This window comes from Sarcophilus harrisii, chromosome 5 (genome assembly GCF_902635505.1).
Source record: "Sarcophilus harrisii chromosome 5, mSarHar1.11, whole genome shotgun sequence".
NCBI classification, from domain to species: Eukaryota; Metazoa; Chordata; class Mammalia; order Dasyuromorphia; family Dasyuridae; genus Sarcophilus; species Sarcophilus harrisii.
This window is the reverse complement of record NC_045430.1, coordinates 129,526,491-129,549,399: the sequence shown is the minus strand read 5'-3', so window position 1 is coordinate 129,549,399 and position 22,909 is coordinate 129,526,491. Positions and strand designations below refer to the sequence as shown.

At 35.0% G+C, this 22,909-nt stretch overlaps 1 protein-coding gene across 20 annotated transcripts in view; it reads right to left on the bottom strand.

Moving 5' to 3' along the window:
* Window positions 1-22,909, bottom strand: part of CELF2 (CUGBP Elav-like family member 2) — a 969,093-nt gene that overhangs the window by 77,097 nt on the left and 869,087 nt on the right. For all 20 annotated transcript variants that reach the window (XM_031940494.1, XM_031940495.1, XM_031940484.1 and 17 more), the window contains 2 exons: window positions 16,605-16,653; window positions 5,147-5,281 (listed from right to left, as the gene is read on the bottom strand). In XM_031940494.1, the coding sequence (XP_031796354.1) occupies window positions 5,147-5,281; window positions 16,605-16,653 (184 nt within the window). The remainder of the gene's footprint in view (window positions 1-5,146; window positions 5,282-16,604; window positions 16,654-22,909) is intronic.

Genomic DNA, 22,909 nt, shown 5'->3' with positions numbered 1-22,909 from the left:
AAGATCTTACTGATTATGCCAAAATGGATAAGTCTCAACAGAGTCAGTAATTTCAAGCAGGAGCTAGTTCTAGGGTAAGGGGGGAAAATGCCAATATGGTCATCTTAGGAAATCAGCAATGAACTAATGCTATTGAATACACATATTAGTTTTGAAAACTGTGAGTCTCAAACCAGAATTCTGGGAGGAAGTACTAAGAATTGGTGGGTGACATTTAACATATTTTGTTAATGAAGGCAGGCATGTAGGTATATATATATATATACAGCCATACATAGATGTTTATCTACACATAAATTTAGAGCTAGAAGGGACCTTTGAGGTCATCTCAAGTCTACATTTTACAGATGAGTAAACTAAGGTCCTGAAAACTTAAATGACTTATTCAAATTCACACAGGTACTATGTAAGAGAAACAGAATTTCTGTTTCAGTCCTATAACTACAAGTTCAGTATTCTTTATATGTTAACAACACTGCTCCTACACCTTCATATACATAGTCTTCAAGAGACAGAGTTCCCTCTACTATATGGGGACCTGAGGAATTCTTCAGGAAACTTGGATTTTTTATAATGTGCCTTTACTCAAAATAGTCCTTGTACCATATTTTCTAATAAGATAAAATAGCAAAACAAAATTTTGCAAAAACAGAGGAGATAAATGTATGTTTTAATGGCTTGGAAATGCCTTTATTAAAGAGGTAAGTAAAAATTCTGATCAAAATAAATTATTATAATAAGTTTTTGAAGATATCCAATCGGCTTATTGTTCTATCTCATCACTGACTATACTCATTAGCATCAGATTTCTTAGTAAAAAATAAGCATTTTTTGATTTATTATCTTCTGGATTCCATCCTTTCTCCTTCACATTTTTCTTTTCCTTATGGCTAAGAATTACATTTAAGTTGTATTTTTATTAAACAAATTTCTCATATAATAGTGGATGGTGACAATAAGAATAGGTAACGAAAGAAAAAAGTAAAATAATACAAAAACTTGTTAAATGAGGATAATAGGCTTTAGATCAGAAAGATACTTAAAGATCTTCTTACTTTTATAAATTTGAGCAAGTTAATTCATCTCCTTGGCCTTAGTTCTTCATTTATAAAATAAAGGTATGGATCTAGAAAACCTCTGAAATCCTATTTTTGTCCAAACCCTTATTTCACAGATGAGGAAGAAGTTGAGGTCACAAAGGTCATATGAATGACAGATCCTGAATGGAGTTTCTCCAAATTAGAAGCTTTCTCCATCATAGCACATTAAAAGCTATGAAAGATGATATTTCCTACTTTAGTGTTTTTCTGGTTGTGGATTTTTTTAAAGCCATCATGACTGGCATAGTATGTTCTATCACAATGGGAAAAACCATGGCACAGGAAAGATCTGGACATGATGAGCCTGGTAGGAACTTCTTCACTGACTTTCCTCTCAGTGTTTCTAAAGCACTTGTTGGAAGAAGGTGTGTGTGGGGTACAGAGATAACTTTGGATTCATGAAGATCTAAATTCAAGTCCTTTTTCTGATACAGTCTGGCCCATACTCTATATGTGATTTAAATAAGTAACTTAGTCTCTTCAGTGCCCCAGGCAACTCTCTAAGAGACTGTAAGTTATGGGAGAATTGTCCATCTGTGATGGTAAGACAGAGTTTCCTCATTGGGTATTCTTCATACCAATGAAATCGTAAGTCTGAATTCTTACTGACTCTCTCTCCACATATACTCAAATGGGGTTATTAGGTCAAATTAGGCCAAAATTTTTAGAAATTACTTTATCCTGAGGATCTCTTTCCTGATTCTAGGGGAGCTACTAAGCAACAATTACTGGTGATAGTTTCAGCTAAATACTAACATAGAAAAGGGATGTAGGAGTAAATGAGAGATCTAGGAATGCAAACGGTGTATTTTGTTTTTTGGTTTTTTTATCACTGTAATCAGAAAAAAAAATAGGGAAAAAAATCAGATCACTAAACCAACCTTTTTGCCATAGTCAAATGAATGTGTTTTTTAAAAATTGTCTATTAAATAATTCACTCCCTAATTCAGACATTGGGAGTGTGTTTCAAGTAAATCCAGGTTTTATTTTATTTTGCTCATTTTAAAAAAAAGCATTTTTAAAAAAATAGCTAAGCTGGCAATGAGTTGAGAACAGAAATGCTGAAAGCCTTTTGTCTGTACATGTTTGTCTCCACTAATGGGAGATGTTTTATTAAAATTTGATAGAAAACTGTAATTCTTTAATAAAAGCAAAATAGGGGCATGAAAAAAATTGTTCTTTTAGCAAATAACTTATTCAAGAGCAGTCCCCTGTATTCAAAAAACTCTGGGTTCCAAAAATTGGCAGAAAAAAAAAGCATACTGCTATCTGTCTTTATATTTCATATCAGATGATTATAAATGAGCTTTATTAATTAGTCAATTTATTTATTGTATTGGGAATTAGCGTCAGCTCACCAGAAATGACTATTCTTAAAAAAAAAAAGGTAGCAGAGTGTTCTACATTTTTGGACAATGCTTTATGGGTAAAATATGGATCACTGAACACCTTCAATTGTGTTTCAGAAATGGACTGCTTTTGTTGTCAAGTACTGGTTCATCAACTAAATGGCTGACAAAATTAAGCAAATTATCTTATTAAGAACCATGTCCTCTTTCCTTGGAGAGTCTAGGTTGCTCTAAAACTTCCTCTGAAAAGAGAATTACTACGAATAAAAGGTGTTCTAAATACAGCGTGTCCCAATGTTATGGCATACTATTCTTTATGGTTCTCACTTAACAATAGGATGGGAAATGGGAGGCACAGAAATTTTCACAAATTGGCTAGATCAATCAGAGAGTGTAGAATATAACTCAAATAATCAAACTATATTCAGGGTCTCATTATTAAACCATGTATATGATGATATGTATTTAGTACTTTTATCATGATCATATGTAACATTTTCACATATTTTTATATTTTTAACTCATACATTCTCACCACATTTTAGATGAATAGGGAGAGTTGGTAACATTTGCAGTTGATAATTAGGAAAACTGAGTCATAGAGAGCTTTAGTAACATATATAGTCAATGGCTAAATGTGGGTCCCAAGGAGGCTAACTATTTCACCATCTACTAAGATTACCGCAAGCTGTTTCCTGCACCACAGAAAACAGTAAAACAACAAAGACAGCCAATTGTGTTAGAGAAAAAGAGGGGAGAGTTGTGGACCTATTTAGCTAACTGGTAGTGATACCATTTCAAATTTCTTCCTACATACTACCCTACTATGCTTGAATTTTCAATCACACTTGTCTTTCATCAGCTTTCTACTTTGTTCAACATGATCTGCATATACCCGTTTTTAGTGGAATGGGATCAGCTGTGACTGGAAGAATATATCACTATGATTTCCTAAAGCTTGTCCAAATGGCTGGCTAACAGAATATGGTGAATGTTACAGTATTCCATTATTTATTTTTAGTGATGCCATTTAGATAGACTAGGAATTTTTTTGATTCAATTTGATTTTTGTACAGCTGCCTAGATACAATAGCCTTAGGTTAGAAGCCCACAGGCCAGGGGACACACTTAATTCCATGTTCCATACTGCTTGTAGACAACTGCTTTTTAGAGAACCTCAATTGTAAGAGAATGCATAAACTGTTATTTCTGTGCCTCCTGTTCTCCTTTTTTTTTTTTTTTTTAATCACTTTCAGAAATAATAAAGGCAAATCAAAACTCTGGCTGTCATTTTTTTTTTTTTTGGGTGTCTCCTTCCATTTTGGAGCTATGAAGGTGGATGTAAGTGGGAAGATTTTATAATTTGTATTTTGGATTGTGGTAGTTGCTGTTGCAATACTTTACTGTGAGAAGAACAGACTATTCTGTCCCATGTGGTTTGAAACACAATTAGAGCTGGTAAGATGAATTGAAAAGAACCTCTGTTTGATCACTGGTGGCTTACCTTTCTCTATCACTATGTGAAATGGAGTCACATTGTGACTCCCCAAAGGGGAACGGAATAAGAAAAAATCAGTAATTGGGAGAATGTACTTGTAATTGCTTTAGAAAAAGATAAACATCCTACATATTGAATGGAGACCTCACATTAAGGTTGGAGAAGGGACTTTTCATCTCTGTAAAAACAGCTCCATATCCATCTCCCTAATTGTTAGCTAAATTATCTTATCATTACTTGTGTACAGTTCTCTTTTTCCTAATTACTAGAGTGTAAGCTCTTTGAGGGCAGAGACTATTTAAAAAATTTTTATCTTTGTATACTGAACTCTCCAGCACAGTCATAACAGGTACCTAATATTTGCTGAATCTGGATACCACCAAGACTGAGTTGGAAAATAGAAAGACTCATGATGAAAATGTTTTCTGCTATTATTCCTAACCTTTTCTCAGTTTTATGAATAGGTTAGGAAAGAAGAGGAAGAGGATAATTAGGGAGAGAACACTATTTTACTCATCTGAATAGCTTCTTGTAAAAGTGGTGCTAACCTTGGTTTCATAAATATTTTGGCACATGGCTTTAGATCAATACTAGAAAATAGCCCTTGTTCAGAACTCAAATAATTTCTTCATCTGTCAAAAGCCTCTCCATACTCGGGACCCTGGGATGTTTCCCCTTACAGAAACAGTCTAACAGCTAAAGAAAGGACAGGGAATTCAAGTCCATATGGGGCTTCGTGTGAAAAGCTAAATTTGTCCTGCTCTGTATCACTATCAAAGAGTCTGTAATTATCTTAATATTTCTTTCTGGCAGAGGCAGAAAAATCAGGAGACTAAAATGAAAACCACAAATAACCAATATCCCTAGCTTCTGAACCTTCGCTCCCCCAGGCCTAAGAAAACAAACTACAATCTGGGATCAAAAAGGGGGATGTGTTTTCTTAGAGTACCATGACAGCTTTTCCATTGAACAAACAGAGTGATAACATGAGTTAATATGTTGGCACTGAGACCTCCTTGACTTTTGAAATAAAAGGTGATAATTTCAGCTACGGTGAAAAGTTCAGGTGGATAACTTCATCACATGGGACATATTACAGGGTAACCTCTAGCTGTTCCCAGTGACTGCATCTACCTTGACTGTGACACAGAGTTCCAATTAGCACTTAAGGAAAGAGACTTTATAGACAGCACACTCACCTCGACTCAGCCCATCAGGTCCTCGGAGGATTCGACATTCTTCTATCTGGCCAAATGGAGAAAACATCACCCTGATATCATTCTCATTACACTTCTTCGAAACCATTCCTATGAACAATTTTCTGTCTTCCACAGCTAGGAGATAAAAATAATGAATGATCAAAGGCCATTTCATCTTCTTCCCCCTCCCCCTGCTGTAATCAATGCTTCATTACTACATCAGACCAAGTTCCAATCATGTGAGTCTGACTCTGAAACTGAGGATAGGCCCTAAGGCAAACACTTTATACTTACAAGCTCCCCAATCCCTCCTCCCACTCCCTTTTTATGCCCCTTCTCCCCCTCTTTGCTCTTTCTGGGTCATTCATCATTTCATAAAGATGTTGTCTTTATACTTAATCAGATATACTATAATACTTAGTGCCCTACTGCTCCCGTATTCTTTATGCCTAAGAGTAACAAAAGAAATACATTTAGCAAAATTTAAAAAAATCCTAAGTGGCAAATGTTTTTATATCACAGAGATATTTTGGGGGGGTATAACTTTTACTTAATATTCCCCCAAAAAAAGATATAAGAAAGGAAAAAAGTCAGGAGAGAAAACTAAACAGGAATTGATATAATGAAATGAGGGAATGAAAACTTCTGTCTAAAAGCATTTAAGGAAAGGAAATGTGTTTTTCAAATAGAAAGAGCTTTAATGTCTAGCACCCAAAATGCTAAGGTGCCAAGGTATTAAGATAGGGCCTCATTCCCATTTTTGAATAGTAATGCTGATGAGCTTGGAGGAGAGGAGAAGCAGGAGGAAATAAAACAATTCTTTTCAGGCTAATTAGCACATTCGGTTGCTTTCTACTACACTGACCTACACAGCTCATACTAGGCCCTTTCAGCCTCTTTGGTCCATCATTTCTCGTCTGAAAGGAAGATCAACTCTCAGTGGAGAAAACAAACGAGCTCCTGCTCACAGGGAACAACTTTAGGATGTAAAAGAGTCCTTTTGTGATGAAGCTATTTTACAAAAAAGGAAAAGTGTCCTAACAACCTTCAAATTCCAGTTCTTAAAATGCATGTTGTTTCCCCCATTAGACTGAGAGAGCAAAGAGTGGGGTTTTTTTTGGTTGTTTGTTGTTTGCTTTTCTTCATATGTCCCCAGGGTTTAATATATATAATGGCTAGCACATAGTAGGAGCTTAATAAATGCTTATTGATTATGACTGATCTTTGTCTTTTTTTAATCCCCAGCATTTAGCACAGTGACCGACATATAGTAGACTCTTTTTTTCCCCCATAATTATAACTTTTTATTTACAGAACCCATGCATGGATAATTTTTTACATTATCCCTTGCACTCACTTCTGTTCCGACTATTTCCCTCTTTCCCTCCACCCCCTCCCCCAGATGGCAAGCAGTCCTATACATGTTAAATGTCACAGCATATAGTAGACTCTTAATAAAAGCTTATTTACTGAATAATTCCTCTACCTTTATAGCATTAAAAAGTACCATACGCGTGATGCTTTTCCTAGAGGGAGGTTTGGATTTAGATGGTCTCTAAGGGTTTTGCTCCCTCTCTGTCTGTCTCTGTCTCTCAGTTTGAGATTAGTGGCAATTGAATCTTGCTACACCAGATTGTTTAATACAATAAAAATAGTAGAGAAAATGTGGTATAGTGGATTTGGGGTTTAAGAAGACCTTGGGTTCGAATCCTCCCTTTCATCTATTATTAGTTCTGTGAGTCTGGGCCAGTCATTTAATCTCTTTTTTCTCCTCAGGAAACTCTATGAGATTCTAAATTGCAGAATAGTTGTTGATAATATTGGGAGAGAATTTTCTATACCAAATTACAAGTTCAGATGCCTCTTCCCATGACAGTAAGAATAACATGACTTCTTTTGAAAAAAATTTATTTAATTTAAAACCAAAAAAGAACATTTCCATATACATAGAACATAAAATGAGGATTATATATAAAACTGAATCTCCATTTTGTACCACTTGCTTTTAAAAGAGTGTATAATACATTCAATCCATTACTTCAAAACTATTCTGCTTGTCTCCTTCTGAATTACTTACTGTTCTCTTCTATGCACTAAAAAAATGTTTCAATGCTTTCTGTCATCACTATTTCTAACCATTCCTACCCTCCCACCCCATTAAAAGACAAAAAAAAAAGTTCCCTAGCTACTGTTTATTTTGAAATACCAAAGATTTTAAGAGGTGATGTCTTGATTTGCATGTGAATTGGATTTAAGAGAGGTACAGTAGCTCAAAATCAACAGCTTCACACTCTAATCCACAATCATCAAAACAAGTAGGTATAGTTAAGCAAAAGGAATCCACATCATGTCTGTGTTCAAAAATCTATGTCTCTCCTCCCCCTGCACTATGTCAGGAAACGAATAACATGTTTCAATACTGGTCCTTTGTAGACACAGTTGGTTATTGCACTAGAGAGAATTCTTAAACCTTTCAATATATATTTTTTAAACAGTGCTGCCTCATATAAATTTACCAGCTTTATAACAATTAACTCTGTTTGCCTTAGTTTTCTCATCCGTGCAATAAGTTGCAGAAGGAAATGGTAAACTACTCCAGTATTTTGATCAAGAAAATGCTAAAAGGGTCCAGGAAGAAGTGGACATGACTAAACAACAATCATATAAAGTGTTATGGATCTATTTACCTTACTAACATAAGATCATGCTATCCAAAATTCTCTGAAATGATCTCTTTCATAATTTCTTTGGGTGAAATAATATTCCAGTACATACATATTACTCAATCATTTAATTAATGGATACACTCTAAGTTCCTACTTGTTTGCTCCTCTCCCCTTTCTTTTAAGCCCCTTTAAGGATCAGAAATTTTTTGTTTGGGACTATTTCCTTCCCATAATAGTTCTCTTATCTTCCCTCTCCCTACACACTTCATCCAAACTAGTCCCTTGTTGAATTTGATATATTATTATAATATTGTGTGTGTATTTATGTATGTATGCATACATGCCTTTTAACCTTTGATTTATACAACAATAAAGTTAATTTGATATCCAGTATCTCTGACCCCCTATCTCAATACTTTTGAATATTCTTCTCATGAACTTCAATTATGAGTACTAAAAAATTCCATCCCTTCTTCCTCCTTTCTATAGCAATGTGGTCATTTCTCCCTCCCTTTTCTTTCTCCTATGACAATTCTAGAATCCTCAGGTCTTCTGCTTCTCTTATTTAACTTCCTCACTATCATTTGGATTCATTAAGGTTCTTAAGGGACACTTTTTTTCCCTCCCCTATTAAATTTCAGGATTATAGAGCATCATTTGGCTCCTTCCAACTGCTCAAATACATTTATCTTTCTAAGTTTCTCTGGACTCTTGAGTTTATATTCCAGAGTTTCTATTCAGCTCTGATTTCTTCACCAGAAAAACTTGAAAGTTCTCTATTTTCTCCCTTTTTTAAGATTATTTTTTGCGTTGCTGGCTAAGTTATTCTTAGTTGTAAACCTTTATCTTTTGCCTTTTGGAATTTTGTAATCTTAGATTAGAAGCTGTCAGATCTTCAGATCTTAGGTGATCTTGAAAGTGGAATCGTTTGTGGATGTTGGCAATTTTTTTTTTCTTTTATGTGGAGTCTGAATTTTGGCTACCACATTTACCAGGAGTACATAGGACTGTGTTTTGAGGTTTCTTTCAGGAAATAATTGGTAGATTCTATCTAGCTTCATTTTGCCTTCTAGTTGTAGCAGAACTAGGAAGCTGTCATTTATGATTTCTTAAAATATAGTGTCTAAGCTTTATTCTTTAAAAAATAACAATCGTGGTTTTCAGGGAGAACAGAGATTCTCAAAGTATCTTTCTTTGGCTTGTTTTCTAGGTCAGTAGTTTTTGATATCTGATATCTTACATTTTTTATATTTTGTCAGTCCTTTGAGTTTGTTCTAACATTTCTTGTTCTCTTAAAAAGTCATTGATTTGTTTGGTTGATTCTGATATTCTGTTACTTTCATAAGTTTTACAATGTTCTCTTCTAAACCGTTTATTCTTCTTTCAATTCTTCTTTCAGAGCTATTATTTCATTTAAAAGAACGAGACAAACCAAAAAACAAACTATTGCTTCCTTTATTCCAGGCATTCGTGTGATCCTTGTGGAAAATCCATTTTCCCCCTTTGGAGTCATTGCTTGCAGTTATTATGAAATCATTATCTTCTAGGCTGAATTATTACGCATCTCTAGTTCTGTTTTTTACACTAGTTGGTATAGTCTTTTAATTTCTGAATTTGTTCTTTGGGTCAGAGCCAGAATCTGTTTCACTGTTGTACTTGTGGGTAGAGTCAGTTAGCCCTGCTTAGTCTCATTTTGGGGTAACTTTGCCTCTTTGGAACACTGAGACTTAATGGACTGGATCTTTAGGACCTTCACTGACATCAAAGTACAGAGTGTTAGGGTCTTTTGATATTAATTTCATGTCCTTACGTCTTTCATTGTCTGCGATTGGAGTTGATGTTAGGTCTTCCTTATTTCAAGATTATATAATCCCAAGGGAAATACTGTTTCACTGAGATACATTTCTCAGAAACACAAAGAATAAATAATTAAACAGCAATGTAAGGAAGAGCTCTAACAAATCAAGTCACTTTGGCATCTCTCTTTAAATTTCACTGATATCATACATTTTTGTATAAAGATATAAATAGATATATACATGTTTTTATATTTTTGCTTGATATTTTTATTGTCTTTTATTTCCATTAGTTCTACTGGGTCACTGGGCTGTGAGTACCTTTATTATTTTCATATTTAAGAGAGGCAGCCTGACTTATTAGAGAGATTGCTAGAATTAAAAGACCATTGTTTGAGTGGGTCTCAGTTTCAACCTCGCTAGTTTCTGGATGTGTGATCTGGGACAGATCACTTGCTTGCTTTGATTTCCAGGAAAAGGCGAGTGTTTTGCTGGACAGCAACTTCTCTAGCTGGTGAAAAATTTCATATTATGGTTTGCTTCTAGTAAAAACGGATTGCTGATTATTCATAAGAAACTGTGGTGGTGGCAGTTAGGGGATTGGCAGATTAAAAACAGTCATAATAAAATCAGAAAGTAGCTTGGGACATTCTACTCCTAAAAAGGAGTCCTCCTTAATTTGACCCACTAAGTAAGAATAGTCAGAGGCAATCTAAGATTAATGAATTCTCCAAGCAAATGCAGAATACAATTTGATCCTCTTTCAACTAAGTGCTTATAGGTTATTTGTGAGGATGAGAGAAAAGAGGAAGAAAATAATTAAGATAAGAGAGATGGGAAAGGAAAAACCTTCCAGGTATAGTCATACTTGCTTTTCTTTTCCTCTGCTGAAACTCCAAGAAAGAAAGAATCTGTCTCTGGAAAAATTTAAAGAGACAATACCTCACTCTTTGCTCAAATCCAAAAGAATTTGGTTCTAATTTCTTTACAACAGCAGATGACAAATTCCCAACTGATCTTTATAAACCTATAATTATGTCACTTAGCTAAAACAATTTGCAGGTTTCCAGCTTGAGGGCGATTTTGTAGTAAATTAAACATCCATCTTTTGAATTTAGCTGGAAAAAAGTAAAGATTTTTCCCCCTTTCCAAAGATGAATGATCAGAAAATGGAAATTGCCTTGTAAGAAGGCAAGACTCTCTGGTTTGGGGTTACTATTTGCTTGTTGCTAGCAACGAGAAATTTGAATTTCAGAAATCTATCAAATTCAATTTTCCTTTGTAAAATAGGGATGAATAAATTATACAACTTCACAAGATTCACAGATTTAGGATCACAGATCTGGAAAGGACCATAGAAATCACTGAACTTAAATTACTCTCTTGGAGATGAAGAAACTTAAGGCTCAAAGAGAAATGACTTGTTCACATCATAGAAGTGGTATGTAACCAAGCTGGGAATTTAAACCCAGCTAGCTGAGACTTTAGATCTGGTGTTCTATCTTCAGAAAGTTATGAGTTCAAATGCAGTGTCAGATACTTATTAGCTATATGACTACTGCAATTTCAACTGTAAAATGGGCATAGAAATAGTATTTCCCTCCCATGATTGTTGTAAGGACCAACTATGTCTACTGCAATTTCAACTGTAAAATGGGTATAGAAATAGTATTTCCCTCCCATGTTTGTTGTAAGGACCAACTGTGTCTGGTAAAAATTACTGGTAAATGCTAAGAACTATGTAAATGTTACTTTGGAATCAAGACTCTTTTGACTATAACCATGAGATAAAATAAATACTGTAGAAATGGTAAAATGCTATATTTACATATATAAATATATACAGACATGTATATATATATGTATGACTATACAGATATATGTATTTGTATGTATTAATTCCAGCAGACACCAAGCTGTTAAACGGATGCTATTATTACCTTTTCCTCACCTTAATACATATAATTCAATGAAGAGAAAAAAGAATGGGGTGTGCAGAAAGTAGAGAGTAAATAAATATTTATTAAGTACCTACGATATGCTAGCCCCTGAGCTAAGCCAGGGAAGTAAGAGGATGTTTCTCTTATCTAAATTCTGGAATTAATTTATAGTCTCTCTCTGGTTCTTGAGGTACAATGAGAACATATTTGGGTTGACAATAAAATAGGGAAAATTAGATCTAGATTCTCTAGATCCCAATCTTCAGGAATCCCTTTCTGCAGGAAACCTTTCCCTTGGTTCTCCTCCCCTACCTCCAACTGTTAGTGCCAACTCTCTGACATGATCCTCTATCAACTTTCCATTCATGTTTAGTTATTTACATGTTCACTTCTCCCTTTGGATTATCAGTTCCTTTAGATGGGACTTTTTCTCTCCCCTTACTTCATATTCCCAAACTCCAGCACATAGCATTTAAGTATTTGGTGTGTTGTTGTATTGTACAAATTCTCCTTGATTTAAGAAAAGGAGAATTACCTATTTGTCACAAACATTTCTTTATGAGGTATAACATACATTCTTCTTGGGAATTTCTATAGATATTTTTGACAAATACAGTTAACACTGCAATCATACTTTTTGGATGAGTTCTTCTCCCTCAAGAATGAAAAATGAACCACCAAAAACCCAATTTCAAATACAATAAGAATATTATTCAATTAATATAAACCTGGTACTATTTGCCAATGACCTTTGTAAATATATCGTCCCTTCCATGGAATAAATAGAAAAAGGGTTAATTGTTTAAATATAAAAGGTTTTACTTTTTTTTTGTCAGGGAAAAAATGTCTTTTTTTAATCTCTAATTGTAAGTCTGCTAACACCTTGGTGTACAATCTGTCAAAGTCACACCTGGATTTAGGGCTGACTGAATTAATTAACAACTTTTCTATGTGTTACTGCTAACATATGGCATTTAATTACTGCCTCCAAATCTGTGAGTCTCTCTACTTTGAATTTCAAAATTATTTCTTCATCTTTCAGTGAATCAGAAAGTCACTAGTTGGAAATGCCTTGTGATTCCTCCCTTTTTAAAATGTAGTCTTTATGGGTCTCTTTCCTGAGTTGATAATATTTAGTTATCTTTACTACAGCTGGCTGTGAACTTCAAGCAGGGACAGTAGGGATTTTGGAGGCCTCAAGACAAGAGATAGCAGGCTTAAACGGTATTTTTGGAATCTATGCCTTAAGAGCCCCAGACAAAGTTAGGAGGAGAAATACACATATACACCCACACACAGGTATGCACTCATATCTATATCTTTTATGTGTTCATTTCTCTCTCTCTCTCTCTCTCTCTCTCTCTCTCTCTCTCTCTCTTCCTTTCTCCCCTTCTCCTCTCTCTCCCTTTCTCTCCTTTCTTTCTCTCCCATTCCTTGTTTTAGCAAGGAGAATGACATTCCAGTTAGTAACGCTGAGAGTAAGTTAATATAACAACAAAGCGATGACATTCACGATGCAGAAACTGATTTTACTTTCACAAGTTATACCCTTATTTTTAAACTTATATCTAGACTTAAAGTTTTGTTAATTTGGAAATGTTAATGGATCTAGCTTTTATCTTTTAAAACTGATGTTAGCAGAAAGAGAAATTGCTAAAAATGAGGCCATCATATGGCACAATATTTTTCTTCCCCAGCTAATACCTTAATTGACTAAAGCTATGTGTAGCATCTTTATTTAGCTTTTTTGAATTGAAATGGAAAATTGTGCTAAGGAAAAAAAAAACCTCTCCACAGGTTTTTAAGCTCTGTCCAAACAAGCACTCTTAAACCTGGATAAGATGTGATGTTTATAGTTTGAAAGGAGCAAAAGTATAGAGGGCTGAAACTCTTGAGTCGTTGCACTGAGGTTGGTTCAAGCACTTAGGGATAATTACTGATTGGACAATACTCTATGGGCATATGCTTGGAAAATGGTCCTTTCCACTATCCTGTGCTGGCTCAATGATTGGTGTATACAGAGAATTGTAGGAAGGACTAGAGGGTGGAGTAAGATTAGCCAGAGTCACTCTTTGCAGTAGAGGAGGAAGAAGGAGGTCACGGAAATTCTGCTTTCATCCTGTTCAATCCTGCATCTAAAGACCAAGAATAAAGACTAAGGACTTTTGCTTCTCTTGACTTTGGCTGATTCTGGGGTGTCCTGGGTGCTAGTGCGGTCGTCACATAAAAAAGTTAGAAAAAATAGTTTTTCCTATATGTTAACTAGTACTTTACTGCTTGTCACCAGAATGAGAATTTGTTTGACACATAAAATTATAGAACATTTCATAAATCTTATAGGGGACCAAGCTTAATTCAAAGCCAGTTTAAAGGGGAAGCATGACACAAAGCTGTGAACGCCTTCAAAACATAGTTAATGGAATGTGAACTCTAGGATAGAAAACTTGGGCAAGTCAACATTGCTAAAACAAGCAAAAGTTCAGCTTATGTTGAACTGACTAGATGGATGAAGGCTCAACGGGTAATTATTTTTCTTTACTTCATTTGTCCATCACTAATTAATCTGTGATTAGGAGTGCCTTATTCTTTGCAAATATAGAGTTTCAGGAATCTGAGCATGTTGATAATGAAGACAGCCAATGTCTTACTGTGATGAGTCTTTTGTGCCATCCATAAATGTCAGCAAACTCAATAACACTGCAATTAGAGCTTGTTATATTTCTTTCACAACTATAGGAGCTATTTAGAGAATCTGATCTAAAGAAATCCTTGTGCTCTTTGAGCTTTCTAAAACTATGCTTACCTGTCAAAAGCACCTTGTAAAGGCTGGAGGTGGGGGATAAGGGAGGGGTGGGCTTTTTTATCACAGACTTTAGGAAATTATATATTTCACTGCTTCCTCAATAACTTTAAAGAAAGAAGTGAAACCCGCCCATGTCAATGCAACATAGGATACTTCTGATCCTTCTATTTTTGAAAGGCTTCTAAAATGAAAAGCTGTCATCCTTTAAAAGCAACCTTCAGTTCAGTCACATTCTTCAACTTTTGAGAATGTCAACCTGAAAACTGAAGTTGGGCCTATATATCCAAATTCAGAACTGGTTTAACCAATTTTTTTTTTTTTGGTGGCTAAAAGTATTATATATTCAAATCTCTATCATGCCTTCAATAGGAAAACTCTCAAGGCACTAATTTCTGGAGAATGCCCATTTATTCACTCCTTCACATATCTGCTTTGCACAAGTTACTGTGCTTATCTGTCAAAAATGCCTTGAAATAAGAGAAGTATAGTATAATGATTCCAACAATAAAATAGCCTGGTTTTTTTCTGCTATTGTTTTTGCAGAGTGAACCTAAAAATACCCCTTTTTTCTGGAGCTGAAATCAAACAGAGAAACCTAAGTGTAACTTCTCTCATGCTCTTCTCATTTTGCCCTACCAATCTATACTATCCTCTAAGACTTCATCTATCATGAGCAAAGTTAAGTAAAAAATTCAGAAATAGGAACAAAAATTCTATATTAACCTTAATCATTTGACTAGGGTCTGATTTTATTCCTGATAATTACTTTAATTCTACAGGTTTTCTCCTGAAAAGATTAGGTCATAGAATGATATACTTTTAAATCTCAGACTTGACTGGTTATCTAGGCTGAACTCCATTTTTACACTTAAAGAAACTGAGGCCCAGAGAAATTAAGTTATTTGTTTAATCAAATCAAAGAGGTAGCAAGTGGTAGCACCTAGGTTTAAACTGAAATCTTTGGATTCTAAAGACTATAAACTGTGTTGTACTGAGCTAAACCATTTTCTTAACACAAAGTTCTTGCCTCTTAATGAGACAAATGTATATTTTACTAAGAATCAAAATATGTTTCAGAATGATACAGTTTAGATTTTAAAGAGATTTTTAGACAATTAGTCCAATGTCTAACTCATTATTAATAATGAGGCCAGAGGCATATGTAGGTAATGGATCTTTTCAGGATAGAAATATTATCAGGATAGGTAGAAGGGAGTTGGGTTGAATGGGAGGGACTGGGAAAATGGACATATCTCCAACAAAAAGTCAGATTATTGTCTATTTCCAGAAAAATTTGGCAAGTTCTTATTTTCTTCAAAACTTTATAGTCTGTGAAGAAGCCAGAAAATGGGATGCACTACAATTACAAAAAAAGAAAAAAAAACCTTGTGGAGAGATTTAGAGCCCAATCATAATTTACATTTGCAGATATGTAGATCTCTAAGTGCATGGCTTCTGCCCTGATTACTAATTAATGAGGTGCAAAAATGCCTGTTGGAAGGAAACAGTGCTGATTATTATGGCAACCTTGTGGGACTGAGAAGCTCTGCAGTGAAAGAAGATAGAAGATTCCTTTAACATATATTTCAGCACATTAAAAAAAATAAGGACACAGCTTTGCTAAAACAGAAGTAAAAATATCAAATAGATAAGCATGATCACCAGGTCTCTGAGCTCCGAAAGGGACAAATTCCAGTGGTTTCATGGACCTTGTAAATTGCATAGTTTATTTAATTAGTAATCTGATCTGGAATTAACCCTGATGCAAATAAATTTTGCTCATTTTGCTTTCGGCTACCTGAATTAAAAAAATTACTCCAACTGAGGAATGAATGAAAATGAGGAAAAAATTCAGTTTAATTCTTAATAGGCAATCCCCTGCCTTCATGGTCACATTTTCTTTTCACAGAGTAACAAATGTTCTTGCTTCTTTCTCTACCACCTACACTAAAGGGGAAGATCAAGGAAAGCTAAATGCCAATGGGCCATGACCCAGGGCAAGCCCCAAATGGAGAAAGACAGAAAACTATTTCTTGTAACACCTTCTAAACATCTTTACACAAGAGATAAATGGGACAACAGATCAGGTCATCATTTCTTCAGACCTGACAGCTGCAGAACTATTTTCTGAAATAGTTCTCAGCTTTTTACACAGAAAAGGATACTTGGAACTGGCTTCTTCCTATTTCTCCTCAATTTTTAATTTAAAGACACAAGCATCATTATTAAATAAGACAAGCATTTTTCACTTACCATTTGACTTTTCACTATCTGCAGGTTTCATCTGAATGGGATGATGCATCTAAAAAGACAAATAAAAAAAAAGTAAAGGTAGATTGGATAAATGAAAAACAATGTCATCTGATACCACTAAGTTTGAATAACATTGAGGTTAGAAGGTAGATGATCAATACTTAATATCCTTGAAGTAAAAGAAAGCTACAAAGTTAAAACAGGCCCCAATAACCATTTAAAATGTAAGCTAAACATTAACATACTATTTTATTGCCACGAATTGAATTCTCTTAATTCACTGGGCCCCAAAGACTAGTATCATTCCGAATGTAATTTGTTTTGCCTCAGACCATTTTAATTGTCCATCACGTGCATTTTTCTTGGTTCTATGATCATAGTTATTTCAGTGAGCAATTTGAGGGATTGGTATTTGACTAATTCCTATGCTATCATTTAAACTTCCCTTTTTAAAAAAGAGGCCAAATACAGAACAGAATGCAAACTCCTGGGGCCAAGAAATGAACCTACAGTCATTTTAAATCTGCATTTTAGGGACAGGAGGGAAATATGTGAATTTTCCATGGAGGAAGTGTGGAATTTTCTGTTGTTTCCTACATAGCATTTTGGGTTCAATTCGTTAGCAAGCTGAATCACACCACTGTGCATTTATTCCAAAGACAGAATGCTGCCTCTATCCCCAATTAAAATAAATTCCTCTGACTACTTGCAGAAACCCTTCTGTTTCATTTTTCACTGTACCCCAAGGAACATACAAGTTACAGGGTGGATGGAGTCACTGGCTGTGCTAACTGCTTTGATTGTAATGGGTCCCGTTCTCTTTGAACCTTTAATTTCCCCAGTGGACTCCCATCACTTGCATGCCACATTTCTGGGTTTTATCTAATTTAAATGAAAGGGGAATGGTACTTGGCTCAGGCATTTAAATGATGTGAAATTATTATCAGTCTGTCCAAGCCACCTAATGCCTACTGGAGGTATTGAAAGCACACAGGGGAGTGGGAAAAGTGGATGCTCTCATAGGGTCTCCCATATTCTAAGAGGTGAGGTACTCTTAGATTCTGAACAAAGAAATTATGGTGGAAGGTCTGAGAAATATTTTCCATTCATTTATTTAACACACATTTGAGTGCTCATTAAATGTGTATCACGGTTCCAGGCAGCACAGTGGAACACAAAGTATATACATGTATGTGTATATAGATATATATATACTATTGTTCAATCATTTTCAGTTATATCTGTTTTTATGACTCCATTTGGGGTTTTCTTGGCAGAGACACAGGAGTGGTTTACTATTTCCTTCTCTAGCTCATTTTACAGATGAGGAAACTGAGGCAAACAGGATTAAATGACTTGCTCAGGTTCACATAGTTAGTAGGTGTCTGAGGACAGAGCAGCAAGTTTTGACTCCAGACTGGGAGCTCCATTCACCGTCCCACCTAGCTGCCCTCACATATATACACACATATGTATATATACATATAAATTACATTAGACATTACATATTTTGAATTTTATTATATAATTTTGAATTAATCTGTAAACTGTTTTTAGGAAACTAGACACAAAGAATAACTTTAACTAATAATACAATGGTAGTAACCACAAAGCAGAGCTTGGTTAAGTACTAAATGAGTGGAACATAAATAATTTATGCATTGTACCATTTCTAATCTTATACAGAGCAGATTTTTCAAGCAAAATTTTAAAAATTGACTTAGATCAGAGTTTCAAATAATTTTTATTTTTACAAAGTCTTATATCCTCACTTTCCACATTTTTTTGGATATTTATTAAGGGAGGAAAGGAGTTCAAGGGAAACAGAGATAATTGTGGCTCTCCCAGATGCAAACAAAACAAAATAAAAATCAACCTCCCCTCTTCCCAAGTAAACAACAATAGCAAAACATCCTAAGAAGTTCTTCCCTTAGGAAACATATATTCAGTATATATATTAATTTCTTTTAGGACCAAGATTTCATTGTCTTAGGGAACTCCTTATTTGGAATCTTCATTAATAGATGCAGATTAGAAACTATTCTACAATTTACTCTTAGAGAGTATGTATAAAAAGCAGGATTTGAATCTAAATTTTCTTAACTCCAAGGCAAACTCTGGACATGTAAGGTATTAAAAAAGAAAGAAATTCTGAAAGGCAGAGTTTAGGAAGGAGTGTTCTAAGGGGATGACCTTGGTAAATGGATGCAGATGGAAGACATAAAATCATGTCCTGAGAATAGCAAATAGTTCAGTTTAGCTGTAATAGAGGATGTATGAAAGGGAGTAATGTCAGAAGCTAGAACCAGGTAGTGAAAGTCTTTAAGCACAACCTTAGAGAGCCACTGAAAAGTGACAGAGAAGAACAATGACATAGTAAGTTCTATGCCTTAGTAAGATTCTTTTTTAGCATCTTGTGTCCTAGGTAGATTGGAGAAACAGAAACTAATGAAAGACCATTGCATTATCCTGGGCCAGAAGCGTCAAACACATAGTCCCCAACATTCACATACTAGAACCAGATTAAAATATAATAGAAAAAATATAAATCCAATAAATAAAAATACAATGAGACATAGATTATGTAACATTTTAAAATTAAGCCAACATGTGACCCACAGGGATCATTATGTATAATTTAGTGCCCCCCAATTTCTATTTGAGCTCAACACTACTGAACCTACACTATGGGAGTCTACGGGCTTGCTTCAGGGGGCAAAGAGTTCAGCAATGAACTGAATTCTACTTGTCTGGAAGACAGAACATAAAATAGGGTGTAAAAAAAGGCAAAGAAACAAATTTAGGCTCTCCCCACTCCAGGTAATATTCTCTAAGAGTAACATCCATCCATAAATACATATGTGGGCAGCTAAGTGGTAAATTGGATAGAGAGCTGGACCTGCAGTCAGGAAGAGTTCAAATGTGACATCTAAATGATCCCGGGCAAGTCACTTAATCCTGTTTGTCTCAGTTTCCTTATCTGTAAAATGAACTAGAGAAGGAAATGGCCAATCATTCCAGTATCTCTGCCAAGAAAACTACAAATGGGATCACAGAGAATCAATCACGACTAAAACACAACAACAATCCATAAGTGGAATGCAATAATGCAAATGTAGTTATTGCTATCCATTCTCAAATGTTATAAATACATAGATCTGAGTTTTCAGAGTAGCTGAGAATTTACAGGATGGGTGACAACCCTACTTCACACATATTATGCAGATGATTTAGAGAACATCTGTGACCTCCTCGAGAAAAGGTGCTCCATAAATACTATTCTAAGTGAATCATCATTCACTTGTTATAGACTTTTAATCACATACAGGGTGTAAAATGTCAAGTAAGATTTAAATAGCATAGGGCAGGGGTTATGATCATCTCATTTTCACTTTTACAAACTCTCATGACCCTCAAAATTTGGGGATATGTGTTAGGAGGAAGACAGGGAAGTTTATTCTGAGGTGAAAACATTCTGGTTTAAAATTCTACAGAACAATAAAAGGTCTTGGTCAAAGCATATAGAAATGGAAGAGTCCTTAGAGAACAGTTAGTCCAACTCCTTCATGTTATAGGTGAAGAATCTGCAGTCTAAGGTCCAAGGTTGTGCAGACAGAAAAAGTAATGGAGGTAGAATATAAAACACGTGTTCTGACCCCAAATACTGTATTCCTTTCTTGACCCTCACGATCTTCACTATAAAGAATGTCTTAGAAGAAGTGCCTAGGGATGAATTCAAAGTCACGATGCAACCAATATGGAATAATGATAATGATCTTTGGTTGAAATTTCAACCCAAGGAAAGGGATGGAAAATGGTAAGAGATTTTTTTTGGGGGGGGGAAGCAATAAATCTTATAAAAACTTGACAACTATTTTTATGAATAGGCAAGTTTCAGGCCAGCAATAAAGCAGGACTAAAATCATTCAAATGTCAAATGAGTTTCAACCTAAACTTTCCTGAAGGAAGTAGCAATGACAGTCATGGGTCACACCCACTTCCTTCAAAGAACCAGGAAGACACAATGATAGAACAACTACTACCTTCCAACATTGCTTTAAAAATCAAAATGATATACCTTTTCAAATCTATATCAGGATTTGGAGGGAAATGGATGACGAGAGTATTTCCAGTGATCTAGTTTGGGGCCCAAGAGGAGAAAGAGGGCATTGTTTAAAAGTGAGAGAAAGAGAAAAACAACTTAGGAAGCAGTAGTTATTATCTCCTCGAAGCTCCAGAAATTGTGGAGGGGGGGAAAAAAGCAACAACCATAACCAAGCTTATTCCTGGGTCTTCTTAATATAGTTGAAGACTTATAAAATTCAATGTAAATCTTGGAGAAACAATTTTTGCTTTATCCTGAAGAACAGAGGGGTAGAGAGTCTACCTTATTCTTCCATAAACTTATAACAACAATAATAACTATAATAGCTAGCATTCTATAGCACTTTAAAGTTTGTAAAACATTTTACCAATATCTTGTTTTATCCCTTCAGCAACCCTGGGAGATAAGAAATTTTATTATCTCCATTTTAGAGATGAGGAAACTGAGGTGGTGATTTGTCCAGGATCAAAAAGCTAAGAAAGTCCCTGAGGATAAACTTGAACTCAAGACTTTTTGGCTGCAAATTTAGCGCTCTGTCCACTGTATTACAGAACACCTATATTAAAAGATTGCCATTTCCTAGATTAGAAGAAGACCTATTAGCAAATTTCCTATTACCTGATTCAAATTCAGAAATAACCTGGTATTTCTCACTTGTGAGAATGTTAGTTAATGTTAGATTCGGTGTATCAGAAATCTTATCTTACTTCATGGGAATGGAAGTAAAAGAGAAGTGAGAATAAAACCCTGGAGAGGGGAGAATAAGTTGTTAAGGGTGATTATACTGTTCTACAACCTCTTTCTCTAAACACATGTAGCAGCAACTGATACTATGCTAAGGAACACCAATTTCCATTATTCTTCCCTAGCCAGGACTCCCATTATATAAACAAATGAATTGTGAGTATTCCAAATCAATGGGTCTCATTCTTGGGCATAGGAATAGGCCCATGAGGCGTAACAGTTTCATACAAAGATTCTTAGTTTGACTAGCCAGTGTTAACATGGGCATAAATGATATGGGCCTAGGGGAAAGAAGGGGGATGGTGCTGGCTTCTTACATACAGAACTACTCACGTTGAAACTTGTTTAACCCTGGCCATCACCAATTGATAAGTTAACCACCTTTAACACGAGATTCAATCAAACATGCCATTTATAACCTGAAATGGGTTTTACACAGTCACTGGAATGCATCTCATTATTAAGCCCATCCTAACCCCTTGAGGAAGCAGCCGTGATGGAACATATTATAAACTCACTGCCCATAAAATATTTAAAGATAAAAGGAGGGGTAAAATGAAGTGAATTCACAAAAGAAGTGTGCTCTGCATAAGAAAATAAAAGCATACTCAATAATGAGTGAAAATAAAGCAGGTAGGTAGAGGGAGTTAATTAGACTTTCACAGTTAATCCACAGAAGTTATGAAATGATGATAATTTTTAATGACCCTATGCTTTCTGAAGATTTCTTCAAGATTACAGACAGTAAAAAAAAAGATTTCATTTGAAAAGCCATCCACTGGAAATATGGTATCTCCTCAAAAGAAGGCTTTCATATTCTGTCAGAAAAAGCCACTCTAACAATCATATACCACAAGGCTATGAGCATGCATTTCCTTCCAGGTAAATGATTATTGCCATCTGCCTTACTGTCATATTCCAAACAGACTGCTTTACTCTTCTGCTCTGTAAAGGTTGGGCTAAAAGGAATAAAAGTAGGTTCAAGAAAATGGGAAACATTGAATAATGAGCTTCCCTAAGGTCTCTTATTTCTGACTTTATAGAGGTCTTGGGGAAGTGCTCCATAGTGAACTAACTAAGATATCTTTATCTGAGTTACACTCATGGAAGCATGTGGAAGCTTTGTCTTTCTGATGCCAAAATGTGATGATTAACCAGAGAATCCAATATGTTAAAAAAAAAAATTAGTAAAACCAAGTGTTATCAAGGAGATATAGCCATGGTCTGGGTCCATGGTTTCTCTGCAAGTACAGAAGCTGAACCTTTAAGGGCTAAGGGGAATGACAAATTTAGTCAATTAAGATTAAAAATCTTTCATCTGAATTGAATCCTTAACTATATAACAACTGAGTTTAAATTATCTAAAAATTGCCTATTATATGTTTTTACAAGCATGAAGCCTCAATATATTGATTTTTTTTCCTTCCTCAGTTTTTAAAAACAATTTCCCCTCACT